Genomic DNA, 17,661 nt, shown 5'->3' with positions numbered 1-17,661 from the left:
TTGAACAATGAGACCTGTTTAGTTACCATGTTAAAAAACAGATGGGATATACACTCATCTGCTGTGGACATGAGCTAGCCACTAACTTCTTGGGATTTGAATTAAACTTCCCCTATAGTCCAGTTAGTCCGTAATTATCCATTCTGGGGTTTTTTTGCACCTTCTTCTCAATCATCTGGTGTTGACCACTGTTGGGGTGAGAGATTCAACTAAATGGACCACACTCTGATACGGTATGGCAGTTCCTATGTTTTTACCATATGTGAGAAACTGAGATGCAGAGAGGTTAAATGACTTGCCCGAGGCCACAAAGAAGAGGATTAGAGCTGGGATAAGATCTCAGGAGTTTCCAATTCCCAGTCCAGTGCTTAAATCACTAGATCATATCATCCCTCTCTAACCACACAGCTCAAATGATAAGAACAAAAATATTCTATCTGTGTTGATCCACTGCAGGAATGTCTGTACTCTTCAAGTGCTTGGGTGCAGTTCATAACAGGGCCTCACACTTAGCAAGGCAACCTGGGATGTGCTGGTATTTTGCAACCTCTGCATGCTTTGCCATGTGTTATTGCTTTGGTCTCGGTACTGAGTCACAGTCTTGGCTGCCTATAGTGTGCTAGGCAATGTATAATGGGAGACAATTAAGGCCAAGAGTGACTAACCATTTTAGGTGCATCAGTACTTGACACCTTAAAGAGACCTATTTTTGAGACAGTGTTGAGCCCCCACCCTCTAAAAATCAGGACCCTTTAAGACATCTTGAGGCACCCAGAATCACTAGTCACTCTTGGGAAATCTGGCCTAGATGAATTGAGAATTTCATGCATTTTGGTAGAGTGGGATTATAAATACACCGTGGAGTAGAACAACATTGTTAAAACCAGTAGCTCTCATTGGAATTGCAGAGAACTAACCAGCCAGCAGATCGAGGGACGTGATCGTTCCCCTCTATTCGACATTGGTGAGGCCTCATCTGGAGTACTGTGTCCAGTTTTGGGCCCTACACTACAAGAAGAATGTGGAAAAATTGGAAAGAGTCCAGCGGAGGGCAACAAAAATGATTAGGGGCCTGGAGCACATGACTTATGAGGAGAGGCTGAGGGAACTGGGATTGTTTAGTCTGCAGAAGAGAAGAATGAGGGGGGATTTGATAACTGCTTTCAATGACCTGAAAGGGGTTTCCAAGGAGGATGGATCTAGACTGTTCTCGGTACCTGATGACAGAACAAGGAGTAATGGTCTCAAGTTGCAGTGGGGGAGGTTTAGGTTGGATATTAGGAAAAACTTTTTCACTAGGAGGGTGGTGAAGCACTGGAATGGGTTACCTAGGGAGGTGGTGGAATCTCCTTCCTTAGAGGTTTTTAAGGTCAGGCTTGACAAAGCCCTGGCTGGGATGATTTAGTTGGGAATTGGTCCTGCTTTGAGCAGGGGCTTGGACTAGATGACCTCCTGAGGTCCCTTCCAACCCTGATATTCTATGATTCTATGATCATTCTGCAGTTGCTAGCAGAGATGGGGAGGCGTAGAAATATCATCTGGGCATGCTAGACTGGCTATTTTTTTCATACCTACATGACATAGTTTTGCTCTTGAATTGGCTATCTGGCATCTATTTTTAATAATGAACAAACTGCTCAGTGTAATTCACTGTACAGCATAAACTAGTGTAATCAATTTCATGCTCTGGGCATGATGAAATTAAAAGCCCCTATCAGTTGTCATGGAACCGCGTAACCACAAGGCTGTGTATTGTGTGTGCCAGAGTGGAGTACATGGAGAAGAGCAAGCACCTGCAGGAGCAACTGAATGAGTTGAAGACTGAGATTGAGGCGCTGAAACTGAAGGAGAGGGAGACAGCGCTGGATATACTGCACAACGAGAATGCCGACCGAGGCAACAGCAAGCACAACACCATTAAAAAGGTACCCAGGTTCCTACCTTGCTCCTGATGAAAAACAGGGCTTAGACTCTGCTCAAGGAATCATAATAATATTTTGATTTAGGTGCTTGTCCATGAATGCTTAATCCAGACCAAGATTTACGGAGACTATGTGCAATAACTCTAGTAGCTCAGACTGGTGTGTGTGTGTGTTAGGGCTTGTCTTCACTATGGGGGTAAGTCAACCTAAGTTACGCTACTCCAGTTACGTGAATAACGTAGCTGGAGTCGACATAGCTTAGGTCGACTTACCCCAATGTCTTCACTGCGCTGCATTGACGGGAGATGCTCTCCGGTTAACTTACCTTACTCTTCACAGAGAGCAGTAGTACCGGGGTAAACTGGAGAGTACTCTGCCGTCGATTTAGCAGGTCTTCACTAGATCAGCTAAATCGATCCCTGCTGCATTGATTGCAGCAGCGTGGATCTTCCCTTAGTGAAGACCAGCCCTTAGTTTGGAAACTAGAGAGTCAGGAAAAACCATAAGGGTCTCTCTTTGTCCATCACAGCCGCTGCCTGCTGCCCTTGGGCAAGTCACTTCACCTGTGCTCAGTTTCCCCATCTGTAAAATGGAGCTAATGCTGCTGACCTGCTTTATAAAGAGCTTTTGAGATCTACCAATGAACAGCACTATCTAAGAGCTAGGGATTATTGTTGTTTATTATCTCAGCCAGTGGAGCAAAGATTTTTAAAAATTGTGTCTGTTAGCAGGAGGAGTTAAAGTAAAAACTCAGACAACTTGTTTCGTGCCATCCGGGTATGAGGAGGGCTTTAATCTTTACCACTATGATGGAAGGGGAGATTTAAGACACCTGAAATAGAAAATTATATCAATAGTTTTTCCCTACTTAACTAATAACTCCCTCATCTCTCCTGGACACTGCTAAACACTCCAGTCCGACGGGCAAACTGTACAGATTGCACAAATGACTTGGCGCTGCTCAAATCACAGAGGAATTTGTTTTGTTTTTTGTTTTTGTTCATTTTACTTTGCTGGTTTAGCCTCAAGCCCAGGGCAGAAGACCTATCTGCATTTGAGACTTCAAAGTAGGTTATTCCAAGGTACTTTGTGTGTGGTGATGGGATCGCCGTCTGTAATACTAACCTGTGCATGAGCTTGCCTGTGAAACATGCTGCTATAGCCAACTGTCAGTGCTGCAGCCCCCAAAGTGCACCATGAGCCTGAGCCACCCCAGCAGCGTGCTTTGCAAGTGTGAGATCCAGTGCCATGTCCCACCCCACCCTTACATGGATCAGAAGAGCATGTAATAGACAGCAGGATTGTTCTGTCTCATCTTGTCTGTGGGGTTCACAGCTTTTGTCTATTCACTTCTGTCCAAAGTCCTCTGTCTCGGTGGTGTCCTCCTTGATGAAAGCTGAACTGGGACAGTAAGTGGGGAGTGGACTAAATGTGGAATGCCTCACATGCCTGATCCCACTTCACTGCATGTGGGTGGAAATGTACCAGAGAAATGGATGCCCTTTGCAGACTCTGCAGGGTGTTGCAAAGTAAAGTGGAAGTTGCTTCCTCCTCTATTTGCTGCAGATGAAAATTCATGAGTTTAAAAAAAAACAAAAAACCCCTCAACTTAAATTCACTCTTGATGCTGCTACTTGTGCTTCAAAACTGCCCTGCGGAAGCCATGGCTCTGTCTCAGAGCAGAGCAGCCGGTGAATGTAGAGTCAGCATCTCTCGGCTGAGAGTTGCTTATTCAAGAGAAATGTCAAGGGAAACAACTGAAGCCAGCCGGTATCTGGAAGCATCAACCAGGCAGGCGTGCAGCTAAAGCTAGTCCTATGAGACTAACACAGTTAGAATTGTTCGCCACAATTGGTACCCAGAGACTGGTATTCTCAGTTTTAAGGACCGCGTTCTCGCTCCTTGTCTGCAGTCCTGTAGAATCCTGGAAATGGAAAAGACCTTTTAAGTCCCGTCTTGCCCAGCCCCTTGGGAGCACAGTTGTCCCCTATAATCCGTTCTCCAGGGCACTATCCAGTCCATTTTTAAATGACTCTGGTAATGGTGCTTCCACCACTTCCTCTGGGAAACTGTTTTATTGATGGAATAACAGGAGTACTTGTGGCACCTTAGAGACTAACAAATTTATTAGAGCATAAGCTTTCGTGGGCTACAACCCACTTCTTCGGATGCATTATTGATGGAATGTTAGCTGAGCAGCAATACTGCCTCAATCTCTTTCATAGCGATGCCTACATTTCACAGTGTTAGTACCATGGGGGTTAGCATGGCCAGACTAGGACTCTGGACAGGGCACCAATTAATCTTTCTTTATTGCCCTAATCTCTAGGGGCCAAATTCTGCTCTATAACAGGTACACAACTCCACTGAAGTCAACGGGAGCAGAATGTGACCATTGCAGCCTAAACTAATGCTACCATCTCTCAAATTTTGTCTTTCTCATCTTTCATCCTTCTGCTGCAATGCTCTTGCCCTACTCCCTCTCTCCGAGTGTACTAATGCCTCCTGCTCAGTTAACACCATGTCTGTTGTCTACAATATGTGCTTTTCTCTAAAGACTTAGCCTCTTGGAGAAGCCTCAGTCTGTGGCGGCATGTGTGCAGTTTACTGACTTGTGTGCCTTTATGAAGACCCTTTTTACAGATTAACCTCAAACAGCTTCAAAGGTGGTATCTCTCTTTACCGTAGCCAAAGAGAAAGCAGATGTGTCCTGATCTTCAGACACCGGAGGGCTGCAGTAGGCCCTGATCGTAGCATTGAAAGAAGAAACTCTGAGACTGCCTGCCACACTAACAGCCCCTCTCAAATGCAAGCAGAAAGCTTCTTGGCAAACTCATTTTGAAATGCAGTGTTCTGTAGTGTAGAGGGGATCAGGTTGGCCTAACACATGAAAGGCCCCTGATTCAAAACCAGGAAGAGAAGCTTCAGTCTTGGGAGGCAGTGCTGCCTGTGGATAGAGCACTGGGCTTGGAATCAGGAGACCTGGCTTTTTTTGGCTCTGCTGCTGACCTTAGGCAAGTGACTCCACTGCTCTGTGCCTCAGTTTCCCCATCTGTAAAATGGGGATAATGGTTCTTTTCAGAGTGCTTAGAGTTGTATGGATGTGTAGGAGCTAAGTATTATTTGGAATTTGATTTTATCATTGTATTTTAGTTCGTTTCCTATTTAATGATACACTATTACTAAAACTGGGGGAAAAGAAAGATGCCCAGAATTTCACCTTTCTGGATATTCAGTTTGCCTTATTTTATTTTTCAAATTGATCCGTGTTGTTGCAGGATCTATTTCTGAATCAAAGATGTTTGCTCTGTGCGAAAAGTAGCAGCAGTCAGTGTAGACAAAAATATTAGTGCTTCTTTTATTAAATAATCTGCAACTCCAGTCTTAGGTGTGTGAGTGGCATCTATAGGCTGACTGTGTGGAGAGCATTCCTTTCAGTTAGAGCTCACCATAGGGATGACGTGATACAGGTTAAAGTGTTAGCCATAGACTGTTCCCTCCTGGATCCTGGATCTGCATTGTTAATGGAGTGGTCTGGATGCTTATTTGAGCTGTCCAGACCTCTTGCATCTGTGAATCGTTCAGTCAAGATTTTGTGTAAGCAATCCGCTCCTTGCTGCTCCTGGCTGAACTGCAGGTGCTCCAAGAAAAGCCATTCTCACTGTATTTTGGCATTTCCTGCCCTCAGGACCAAAGAGGCCAAAAAAAATGAAATGAAAGTGTGTAGAGTGGCATTGAATGACTTCATTCAGCTTTTGTCACCCCTCTGAAAGGTTTGGGTCAAGTGTTCAGGTGGGGCTGGATGAACATTTATGTTGGAGCCTGCTGTCCCATGTCTTAATCTGCAGTTATTTTTAAGAAACCTAGTATCATCTTTTAATCCAGTTGTGGGCACAACACTGGGATAAAATGAAGCACTGATAGCTCTTGAAAGAAATAATCCATCAACTGTAAGAAATTCTGGGTCTGGAAGGAGCCTCTCCTGTAATTAAACCTGATTCACAGCAAATGTTGTTTTTGTGACCCCTGGGTTTTTGTTGCCTGCCTTTGAAGATGCCTGCTAAATTTTTCATGTTTAATTATGTGGTTAACATGCTAATCCCTTTTTATGAGCTCTGTGGGCACAGCACAGGCACCTCATCTGGAAGCTGATTTCCTTCCCATGTATCTTGTTCTCTCTGATGCCAGTTGGCTCTACTAACTCCAGCTGGCTCAGCTTCAGGAGGGTTTGCTTCTTAGACTTCTGCAGAATAAAAAACTCAAGGCATTTTCTCTTCTCCACACTCTTTGACTTAAGGGGCCCCTCTCAGGACAGGTAACAAAGCTCTGCTTAATGTCAACAGGATTTAACAGAATTTGTTGAGGTGTTGGTTTTTTTCCCCACTTGCTTTTCTCTTGCCTGGATTTCTCCACCTATCACAATGACCCCCTGTGAAGTACCCAGTCTGAGAGCTAGGCATTGTCTGTTCCTAGAGCAGTAGTCTTTTTTTTTAGTCAGTGATTTGGTAGTTCTGCAAATGGGATTAGTCTCTTAGTGTCAGAATCTCTTTTCATGCAGCTGCCATGTCTTCCAGTGCCCAGGGTTTCCATTCAGTGATTACACCTTGACTTACACCTTGCTTCATTCTCCGATGGGATCCTCAGGTGGAGCTTGGAGATCCCATGGCACTCTGAGGGGAAGTGATGTAATTCCTTTAGGCCAGGTTGACATTCCTTTGCTCAGTAAAAGCTGATCCTGATGTCCATGGTTGTGTGTAAGCTATTGCTGACTGTGTAATGGTGGTTTTGTACCAGCCCAGTCAACAGCTGATTCATTCCTTTCTAGAGCTCTGAAAGTGCAAGTAAATACATAAAATTTGTCTTCTATTTGTGAAGAGCCCTCTCTGTGTTGTCAACTGGAGTTTTGGTAGCCTACTTCAATCGTCAATTATTTACCATCAATAGGCTGGCCTTGCTTACTTTGTGTCGGGGATGGTAGCCCTGCTGCATAGCTCCAAGTATAACATGTTCTGCTAGTTTGTATATCTGGAAGCTGACTGGATATCGAGGAATGGAAGGGGCAAGTCAGGTTCAGAGTCAGGAGTCAAATTTATAGATTAACTTACTTTTGTGTATTCCTCTTGACAGTCCCCTGCCAGAGCCCTCACGTCGACACTGGTAATGTGCATGTTAACAATGCAGTCATAGAAACATAGAATCTCAGGGTTGGAAGGGACCTCAGGAGGTTATCTAGTCCAACCCCCTGCTCAAAGCAGGACCAATCCCCAGACAGATTTTTACCCCAGTTCCCTAAATGGCCCCCTCAAGGATTAAACTCACAACCCTGGGTTTAGCAGGCCAATGCTCAAACCACTGAGCTATCCCTCCCCCTTGCCACCTACAAACACACCTTCTGGCAGCAAAAAGAGGAGCGTGTGACTGCAGGGTAACATCCCTGTAAGAGCAATCCCTACTTCACATTACCATCTCCCTAAGGACTAAAACAGCAGGAAAGGTGCAAGCCGGGCAAGTCAAAGGAGTACAGCTGAAAATCAGGCCTGTGGAGCATATCTAGGGGTCCCATAAGGCCATATCCGCACTAACCTTTTATTTCCCATCATGGGTACCTGATGCAGCTTCATTGGTTTGAGTATTTGTGTAGACAAGGCACCAGCTTTAACAGCCATGTGCTCTAGACCTCCTCTGAGCCAGAGAGTGAAACTGACTAGAACAGAGGTGGGCAAACTACGGCCCGCGGGCCACATCTGGCCCACGGGACCGTCCTGCCCGGTCCCTGAGCTCCTGGCCCGGGAGACTCGCCCCCGGCCCCTTCCCTGCTGTCCCTCCTCCCCTGCAGTCTCAGCTCGCTCATTCCGCCGCCAGCGCAATGCTCTTGGCGGCGGGGCTGTGAGCTCCTGGGGCAGCGCAGCTGCAGAGCCCGGCCTGACCCAGTGCTCTGTGGTGGTGGCGGCGGTGTGGCCCGGCTGCAGCCGGGCGGCGCGGCTGTAGTGCCGCCAGCCACTGGCGCTCCAGGCAGCGGGCACGGAGGCATAGAGCGGGGGGGGAGGGGGGTTGGATAGAGGGCAGGGGAGTTCGGGGTGGTGGGCAGGGGTGTGGATAGGGGTCGGGGCAGGGGTCCTGGGGGGCAGTCAGGAAGGAGGGGGGGTTGGATGGGGCGGCAGGGGGCAGTCGGGACAGGGATAAGGGGTGGTTGGATGGGGCAGGGGCCGTCAGGAAAAAGAGATGGGGTTGGATGGGGCGTCAGGGATCCAGGGGCAGTCAGGGGACAGGGAGCGGGGGGTATGGATGGGGCAGGGGTCTAGGGGGCGTCAGGGAACGGGGGGTTAGATGGGGCACGAGTCCTGGGGGGGGGTATGACCCCCTCCCTTAACCGGCCCTCCATACAGTTTCCGAAACCCGATGTGGCCCTTGGGCCAAAAAGTTTGCCCGCCCCTGGACTAGAAACATAAAGGAAACTGACTAGCTTTTTTTTCTTGTTCACACTGAATGAAATGCAACAAGTAAAATCAGGGCTGTCATCTTGCCAGTGTTTGGAAGGTATCACCTGCAAATTGACTTTCATCTGCTCCCATTCAACACATTCCTCACCCGAGTTGGGAGGACGAGGAAGACCTGTGCTCTGGCCCCCGTCCTGAGAGGAGTAAAGGTGGTGTGGGAGCAATAGAAATAGAGAGATCACCAAGGGGAGTAGAAAATGGGGGTGGGGGAGAGGAAAAACGATGGGAGTCTTTAAAATAGAGAGGGAAAGTTAAAGCATCCAGCTAGAAGTGGAGACTAAGAAGGGCAGATGTGGGAATGGAATGGGAAGCAAGGGGAAGAGAGAGAGAGTGATTGCTGTGTACAGTGTTTTGAATTTATGATTTAATAGAGAATGTAGCTCTACCAACAATCTGAAGATGTGCCATGCCACGCCTCGAATGGAGTGCTGGGGGTAAGACCTGCCTCTCTTGGGGGGTATAGGTCACTCGCCCCTTGAGGTTGGCAGGGATGCAGCATAAACCATGAAATGAGAATTCTCTGTTGCAGTCATTGAGGTGGTGCTTGTAGCACAGGTAAGGAAATTGCTATTTAAAACCGGGCTGTTAATATGAGCATCCCATAAAGCAGAAGCCTCCTCTGTCCCCTCTTTTGTACCCCTGAGCAAAAAGGGTATGTTTATCACGTGTTTCCAGGCTTTTATTTTTTCCCCTGAGCTTCTTGGTGGGATTGCGGCATCCTTGTGCTGTAAACAGACTCCATGCCTGGAGGTTCAAGCTCCTGCCCTAAAAGATTAGCATTTTATTCCCAGTACCTCCTCCCCTCCTCCTTCCAGCCCTTAATCTCCAGTACATTGGGGAGGGTGTGTAAATGGATTTGGTGGTCTCATTTCAATGCCACATGATTTTGCTGTGCCAGCAGAAGTTCTGCACATGGAGTTATTGGGTTAGCTGCTGTAAAATGGGTTTGGATGTGAGGGACTTATTGTTTGCTTTAAAATCAAATAAAAAATCTGGAACCCCTGGATAAAGGCAGACGCTCTGCAAAGCCCCAGCAAAGAGAGACAGGGAATCAATGTCCATGTTCTCTTTTCCTTCTCTTGATGCATTTTAGCTCTAGCTGCCTAATTGCCCTTCCTCTCTCCCTCTACATTTTCTTTGATGGCTCTAGTAGTACGTTGTGGAGTCCATCCCCCCCCTCCCGTTCCTGCAAGAAGGAGATTATCATAATACTGCCTTGTAAATCAATTTTCTCTCTGCACTGACGAAAATGTAATTTGCTCTTAATCACTCGGCTTTGGCTGCACAATCTTATGTTACACATAGATATTTATTTATGGGGCAATGGAATCGGTGTATGGAATGCTTTAGGAGGGCAGCAGAGAGAGCTTGCAGCTGATCCAGGGCCAGGCTTTCCAGACAGGAGGTGCTGGAGTTGTTGCTAACAGCTAAACTAGGACCAGACAGGAGGCAGTGGGGGGAAGTGATGGGGCGCCTCTCAGGTTTAGTTGCCAGACTTAGGGGTGCTATAGGGAATGGTGTCAAAACAGCGGCAGCTGTCAGCTGTTCCTGTCCCAGCCTCTGGCTATGGGCAGCAGTGTAGGAATACTGGCCATAGGGAGTACTGCAGTCTCCTACTTTTATATAACCATGATGCAGGGCAGGTAAGAGTGAAACTGGTGGTTCCCAGAATAGGGAGTGGGATTTCCCAGATACCTGGTGTCTGTCTCTTTTGCAGCAGAAATAAAATGAAAACAAGCTTGGTTCAAGGAATCCCACTGCACCTCCCACTTACATAAGTCCTCTGGCCACGCAGCAGTGCTCAGTATGATGAGTCAGGCTTGTTTCCTCTCTGCAGAAGCTGGGGACAGAGCCTTCATTGGCTCTGACCTTCTTTTTACTTGAGTGGATGTGTCAGGCTTTGTCATGCCACTTGCAGTCTGGATGCAATTGCTACGTGCGACTCCAGAGTGAGTGTGCAGCTCTCTGGGCAGCGTGCAGCACGGTGGCTGTCAAAAGCAATAGGCAGGCTGATTGGCGAAACACTGCCTGGGATCAGAGCTTCCCTGAGCTTATTCACCTGAGCATTTCTTATTGATGCCGGAGGTGGGGGAGGGGAGCCAACCAAATGCAGCCCTTCTGGAATTTCTCCACAGCGGAAGAACAGTAATAAATATATTTACAAGCTCTTTAAAAAGTTTTCTGTCCAGGAGCAGGATGTCATCACTGACAGAAAGTAACAGTCTGCTCAGTCAAGAGCAAACTTAAATTCCTTCTGTGTTATTCACACGACAGATTTTAATCAGATGTGAGAGGGCAGCTGGATGAGAGATGTGGGTTAGCCCCAGGGTCTGGTGGAAGCTACTCCCAATTTGTGAGAGCCTGCTGATGGCTGTCAAGAGTTGTCCCCACACCTAGAGTAATAGGGGTGGAGCAACCTTGCACTGCTGTCTGGATTCCTGGAGTGGAATTGCAGCCGGGGCCTTCAGCAGGCTAACAGGATGGTGAACCCTCACTGCCTGGAATAACCTACCTACCATTAGTATGGGGCCCTCTAGGTTACACCAGCTAGGAGGATAAGTGTGAGGCTTCCCAACTCCTGCATGTGGGCATAAGATGGGGTCAGGAAAGAATTTTTCTCCATGGAATTATGAGCAGGTTTATGGCTTTCTCAGAACACCCAGCATTAACCATTGACCCAAACAGTGCCCCGGTTGGTCTGTTCTAGTACAGCCAATTCAATGTATATATGGGATCTCTTGCCAAATTTGACTCTGTTCTACTGGTGCAAGTTCCACAGAAATCGAATGTAACCGGGCAAAACTTGGCCCTCATTGCTCAGTGCTGTACTTTGATGTCTGGCCTGTGTCTCCTGGCCATTGTGGCCATTATGCTAGAACCTGCAGTAGCTGACCCAACCCAGGAGGTTACAGGACACCTGCATTCTGTTTCCAGGTCTCCCATTGGCTCACTTTGTGACCTTGAGCAAGTCACCTCATTGCTCTGTGCCTCAGTTTCCTTATATATTAAATGGGGAGACCAATGCAGGTCTGCTCAGGAAAAGTGATGTGAGATTTACAGATCAAAAGCATTAATCAAGCACTGAGTGGTGTTAATGCCTAGAAGGATAGAACAGAGCTAGATTTCTTTTTTCTCCTTGCATCTATGTAGGATCCGCTCATTGCTGTGCTTTCCTATGCCCTGTCCAGATTTGCAGCAGCATTTACCCAGACTTGTGCTGCCTTCAGCTCTGAGGCTGCTGCAAAAAGAGTGATTGTGTTAGTTTAAGGTGTTACTAGAAACGCAGAGGGGGAAGGGAACTGATGGGAAAAGCCCACATGCATCAGAAGGTATCAACAACAGTGGAGAGTTGAATCAGAATAGGTCAGAATCTCCCTCTTAAACCTGAGGGAAACATTATATATTTCCCTTCACCTTAAATCAATGTTCTTAACTGGCCCTTTTCAATGAAGTATCTGAGCACTAAGTTCGTGGTGGTCTCTCTGAGTAGCACTTTTCAGTCACAGTCATCTTCCTATAGGCCAGGGTTTCTTTGTGTGTCTTGATCCAATTAAGGGCTTCCAATATTTCTTCTTTAATTGAGCAGTACCTTGATGGCAGCACCAACCAAAGGATTTGCATGTGACTGTGGGATTGGAAGCTCATGGGAACCTTTACCCCCAGGCCATTCCTGTTCTCCCAGCCATGAGCCTAATGGGAAGGGATGATGAATTGCTTCAAGCTGAGTTAACCCTTTGCTAGACCAAGATGCTCAGAGGCGGTGGCGTGTCTTCTCTTGCTCATGCTCAGCTGAGGGGGAAAACCAGCAAACCCTAGTGAATGATTGTCTGATCAGGGCATGGTAGGAGGAGAGAGAGGCTCCTCTCTTTGGAGCTGGGAGCTACTTCTGCAAAAATAAATACATCAAATGGACTCTGCAGATACACAAGACATCTAGTTTTGACTAACCCTTCTGCAACTCTCTAGTGGAGAGTGTTTTCCTGAAATAATTTCCCTGCTTTTTCTTACTGCTCAGCTGACCCCTCTCTCCTTCACCCCTGCTCACTGCCAGTAGAATTTGGACTAGAATGATTCAGAGGGAGTATTATGGCAGCAGGGCTTTGCTCCAAGGGAAGGAAGAACCCAGTGAACTAAACTGGCATTAGGGGGATTATATTTGCTTTTGCAAGCTGATCCCACTTGTTGGCATATTGCAGTGTCTAGCCATAAACGAGCATACATCTGTGAAGGTTCTCCACTGCTGTAAACAGCATTTCTTCATGGGAAGTCCAGGACTGAGATTGGCCTAGAGCAGGTATTCTGCTGCCCTCCTGCTTCTCCCAGTGCCCAGCATTACCCTTAACCCTCTTTTATTGTAATGATTGGCTAACGGCACTACGTGATCGCAAGAGACCAGGTTTAGTTCTTGCTGGATCTTGGTGAGAATGTTTCTCCTGTAGAGCTGCGTGCCTTTTTCTCTTCCTGCCTCATGCAAATTAATTGCAACATTTAATCCTGCAAGTGTCTTGAGGAGGGCCAGGGCTTTGCAAGGGAAGTGGCTTGCCAGTAGAATGAGTCTTTCTTCTCCCTAGTGTGTGGATGGGACCAGCTGGTCCCTGGGATAAGCAGGAGGCAATTCTTAACCAAGGAACTGACTGATGCTTGGAAGATGAGGAGTTGGCTGTTTGAGTACACTCTGGCCCTGGGTATGAGTGGAAACGTTCCAGTAGAGGACGTTAAGCCCCTGCAGTCATTTTCCTTGCAATACAGGTTTTCTGAATGGAATTGGAGCCGTCGGGAATTACTGAGTAAGGGACAAGGGGGTGCGGTTAAACTGTATTGTATGGTGATCCGGACCTAAGATCCCTGTCTCAGCAAAATGCCCATCCCTCAACTACAGGCACATCAGTAAATCCATCTGAGTCTAAACCAGATTCTGGATTCTGTGGACTCCCTGCGTCAGCTGCCTTGGTCTCTCCCCAGCTCATTTACTGATTCAGCTGCTGTTTAGAAGGCGGCAGTTGTCCTAGGGCACTTGTTTTTGTAACTGTATTTAAGTATAGTGACTTCCTTGTGGGGCCCTGGTGTTTCCTTTATCTTCCTGCTCAGGGTCTTGTTTCCAAAGAAGACAGAGTGGTGGTTCTTGCCGGGGTATTATTTTATAAATACCCTCTATGGCAGCATAAATAATCTGCTGCTGCTTCCCAGACAGAGATGAGACACATTCCCTGCCCTGCAATGGAGAAAGTGCTCTCAGAGGTGCTGCGTGTCCTCCACTCCTCCTGCCTTCAGTGGGAGTCAAAGATGCTCAGCTCTTTGCAGGATCTGGCCCTAAATAAGAGCAGGCAGCTCTCAGGTGAGGGATTTGTTGAGGAGGAAGGTGAGCATGGGTTTGAAGAAGGGGCCTGCCAGCTGAGGCAGATGTGGCTTGCAGCTATAGTAAGCAGTGACAAGTGGGCTGACTTTCAGAGGGGCTTGAGACCTGAAGCTTCAGTAGGAGATAGAAGAGCTCTGCCCCTCTTAAAATCAGGCTGTGGATCTGTGCATTGCAGAGGTGGTGGAGAGGGAGTACTTGACAGTCTCCACCTGAACACCCATTCCCGTAGTTTTGGGGTAGCAGGATTGAACTGCACTAAACTTCTTGCTTGGGATCAGCAAATAATACATAGTATTTGACTCTTCTCAGCATAGCTAGTTGGACCCTGGCTTTGGGAGCACCGTTATCAAGAGGAGAATGCACTAAACTATCCCCAAACAACGCAAAGAACCCCAGCATGGGTGGCAGCAGGATCAAACACTGGCCCCATGAGTCAGTTTGCCTGGCCTGCTGCCTTCTGAACTCCCTGTAGACCTCCAACCGGTCACGCATTCAGCTGACTGGCTGCTGTTCCTGCCTCTCATGTTTTAGTGAATGTGGAGTGTTCCCACCAGACTTTCAGCAGAGAGCCTCCAAGTTCCCCTGTAAACAGGAGGGGGAGGAAAATGGTTCAAACTGTGGTGAATTTTAATTGTTCATCCCCACCCTAACGTGCCATGGCTTGCAGCGAGGCAGCTCCTTGGACAGGGCTTTCAGCACTCGGTGATCCAGGCTTGTAAACTATCTGCAGCCTAGTGAGCATACAGGGAGCCGGTCCTGCTCCTGTTCACTCAATGCAAAACTCCTAGTGACTTCATTAGAAGCAGGATCTGACCCATCGCAGGGCCCCATTTTCTCCACAATATAACAAACCTAGATGCTGCAGCAATGTTAATTACATTAATTAATTACGTTAATTTATTCTGTTGCCATGCAGCACCCTTCTCTTCAGATGAGAGTTGTCAAAAAACACAGAGTGCAACTATCGGTATCTACTAAGTCTGCTAAAGCCTGCTGCACGTCCTAGCCTGCTGCTCCCCTCCTGTATCCCCTGCCCAGGTATCGCTGCTGGAGACCCCCCTTGGGAAAGGAGGGGGGCTGAGTCAGGCTGGGATGGCAATGGACACTTAAGGAATTGGAGAGAGGAGCCATTGAGGCTGGCTTCCCTTTTACACCAAAGTGGGAGGGTGTCTCTAACTGGGGCCTCAGTAGGATCAGGCAGGGTAGGCCAAGGGAGCGGGTCTAAAATCCATGCAGCTGTTCTGAAAGGCTGTTTGTAAATAGCAGCTTGGCACCGCCCCATTCCCAGCAACGCTGGGCGCTCCTGACCTGACTCCAGCTCTGGCTCCTCCTGCTCTCTGACTGCGAGACCTGAGCAGGCATCTTTACTGGCTCCCCAAAGAGCTCCTCCCCCCGAGCCCCAGCCATTTCCACTGCCAGGCTCCCAGGAGCAGTGCAGGGACACACCCACCCCACACACACCTCTTGCAGTGATGTCTAGCAATGGCGGGGGTGGGCTGCAGTTCCCCAGCCAGCAGGCCAGTGGCCGAAGAAATGGGGACAAAAAAATCTTTCCTCTTTCTGCGCAGCACAGTGGAAACTGAGGCTGATCATGCAGTTAATATCCCCAGCCAGAGAGGTGCTGCAAGGCATAGACCATGGTGGACTCCTGTGGTTCCAGCACAGTGGAGAAGTCTGCTGAATACTTAAGAACTTGCTAAAATAGCAAAGGCCACAGCCAGTAGCTTAGCTCGGGAATCCTAGAGTGCCTGGGATCCCTGCCTTGCAACCCCAGGGGCAGGTCATGTGCTGATGTGGGAGAGGGAAGGGCTATGCAGACTTATGGTCTCAACGTGGTAGCTTTGGTCTGAGGGATGCTTTCTCTGCCACTCACAAAGTGGGGTGGCCTGGAGAGATCTTGGGCCCTTGTAGTTGGTGAGGTGAAGAAGGCCCAAGCCGGGAGATTTCATCAGTTGTCTAGGTAGGAGAGAGTAGGTCTCATTGATGGACTCATCTTCTGAGATGTTCCTCCAATGGCACTTCATTTAAATGCTCTTCCTGTACCTCCTCCCTCCTGCTATCTTGGCTAGATGGAATCTTGGCTCCAGGATACTCTCTGGGCTGAGTGATGGGGAATTCCTGCCTGTCTCCTTCCCCTGGCTGCTACAGCAGGTGTCTCATTGTAGTTCCACAACTGATAGTGGCCAAGTGAGTCTAGACCCTACCCAAGTCTCACCAACCAGCTTCCGGGGGAATCCAGTTCCATCACCCGACTTAGAGGAACAGACATGATAAACAGCTAATCTAAGTAATTCTGAACTACAGTGCTGACTGAAAACATCCCCCCCCATCTCAATGAATATGCCTCATGCAAAAGTGCATTAGAAGGTGTTACTCAGAAGCCTCTTCTGTAGGAGATGCTCATGTGTCAGCAGCTGACCAGAATGTTTCAGGACCCTTGAGGTGTTATTTTTTGTCTGATCAGACTGCCAGTGCTCTCATGCTGTAAGACTTTTCTCAGATGCGGAAAAGGGGAAGGCTGTAAATGTTTGATCAGTGTTTGTAATCTGGAACAGCCTTTCTGAACACCAGCAGTACCAACGGACCTCACCGGTACATGCAGGTGCTCAGCGCTTCTGTGTATCAGGCCTCTGAACCTATACTCATGTGGTATGTTGCAGTCCCCCAGAATGTATTGGGATAGCATTGTGCAGGGCTGATGGGAAAGCAGGTCAAGCTCTTTCTTCAGTCTCTCTCTCTCTCTCTCAACTCTCTTGCAGCTCACCTTGCAGAGCACCAAGTCCCGTGTGGCCTTCTTCGAGGAGCTCTAGGAGGTGACCCAACAATCCTGCACTGCTGCTTCCAGCGAGCCAGCCACTTGCCAGCCAGAACCTCCTTCAGCAAGGCCATATAGGCACATCCCAATGGCTGGGGAGCCAGGAACGCAGCCCCTCTACATGCTGGCTGAGTGCATTCTGGGACATGATGCTGCTCCTGTGCAATGGACTTGGTCCGTCAGCTGTCCGTGGATTTCAGCGTGATGATCTCTAGTTTAGTGTATCCTAATCCCCCTTGTAGGTTTTTAACTAGCTACCCTCTTCTGCCGTTTATAATGCAGAGCTGTGTATCCCTTGCAGTCTTTTTAAGCAGTATTTGTATTTGGCCGTGACTATCATGTGACCTCTTGGGAGATGGTGAGCAGGCGCGTGTGCCTTGGAAGGGATTCCTTTCCCTTCCGGCCCTGCTTTAGGGAATACCACAAATAATGTGCACTTCTGCAGGTGGAGATGTGGCGCCTTCAGCAGTTCGGGAGCCAGACAGCGAGATGTGCGCTACCCTCTCCATACCCCCAGTACTTCTGCCTGACTTTTGGAGGGGCTGAATACTGGTTAGTGACACACACAGTGATATAATGGAATGCTTTAATCAGTGTTACAGCCTCCCCTACAAGGGCGTGATTAGGTCTGGTCTTCCTGCCTGTCAGAGAATCTAGCAGACCTAGAAGGGGTTCAGAGATACGCCGTGGGAATAGGTTTGGAATGACTTCTGTATAAGGAGAGATTGAAAAGACTCTAGCTGATTACCTTAGAAAGCTGCCACCTAGAGGGGAACTACAAAGGTGTGCAAACTAATGAAGGGTATGGAGAAGGTAGATCTACCTTCTCCAGTATGACACAAGAGCAAGGGCATAGTCAAGGAAACTGAAAAGTGGCATATCCAACACTGATCAAAGGAAATGCTTTCTCACACAGTGTACAATGAGCCTCTGGAACTCCTTGCTACAAGATTCCACTGACACCAAGAATTTTGTAGGATTAGATCTTTGTCTGGATACAAAAATAGCCATAAATCTGGCAGTGGACATTTACAAAGTGAAGGGGTTCTGGAAGAGATATGAACCTTGTAG

At 47.9% G+C, this 17,661-nt stretch overlaps 1 protein-coding gene across 1 annotated transcript in view; it reads left to right on the top strand.

Moving 5' to 3' along the window:
* The window catches only part of NF2 (neurofibromin 2), a 74,681-nt gene extending 57,518 nt beyond the window's left edge, over positions 1–17,163 (top strand). Inside the window, exons 13-15 of the mRNA XM_026660451.2 lie at positions 1,766–1,925; positions 2,945–2,989; positions 16,535–17,163. Coding sequence (XP_026516236.1) covers positions 1,766–1,925; positions 2,945–2,980 — 196 coding nt within the window. The 3' untranslated portion in view covers positions 2,981–2,989; positions 16,535–17,163. The remainder of the gene's footprint in view (positions 1–1,765; positions 1,926–2,944; positions 2,990–16,534) is intronic.
* The last annotated feature ends 498 nt before the right edge of the window (positions 17,164–17,661 follow it).

The sequence above is a fragment of the Terrapene carolina genome, unplaced genomic scaffold (assembly GCF_002925995.2).
Source record: "Terrapene carolina triunguis isolate 2854851 unplaced genomic scaffold, T_m_triunguis-2.0 Scaffold782, whole genome shotgun sequence".
NCBI classification, from domain to species: domain Eukaryota; kingdom Metazoa; phylum Chordata; order Testudines; family Emydidae; genus Terrapene; species Terrapene triunguis.
Note: the sequence above shows the minus strand (reverse complement) of the source record. Positions and strands in the feature narration are given on the sequence as shown.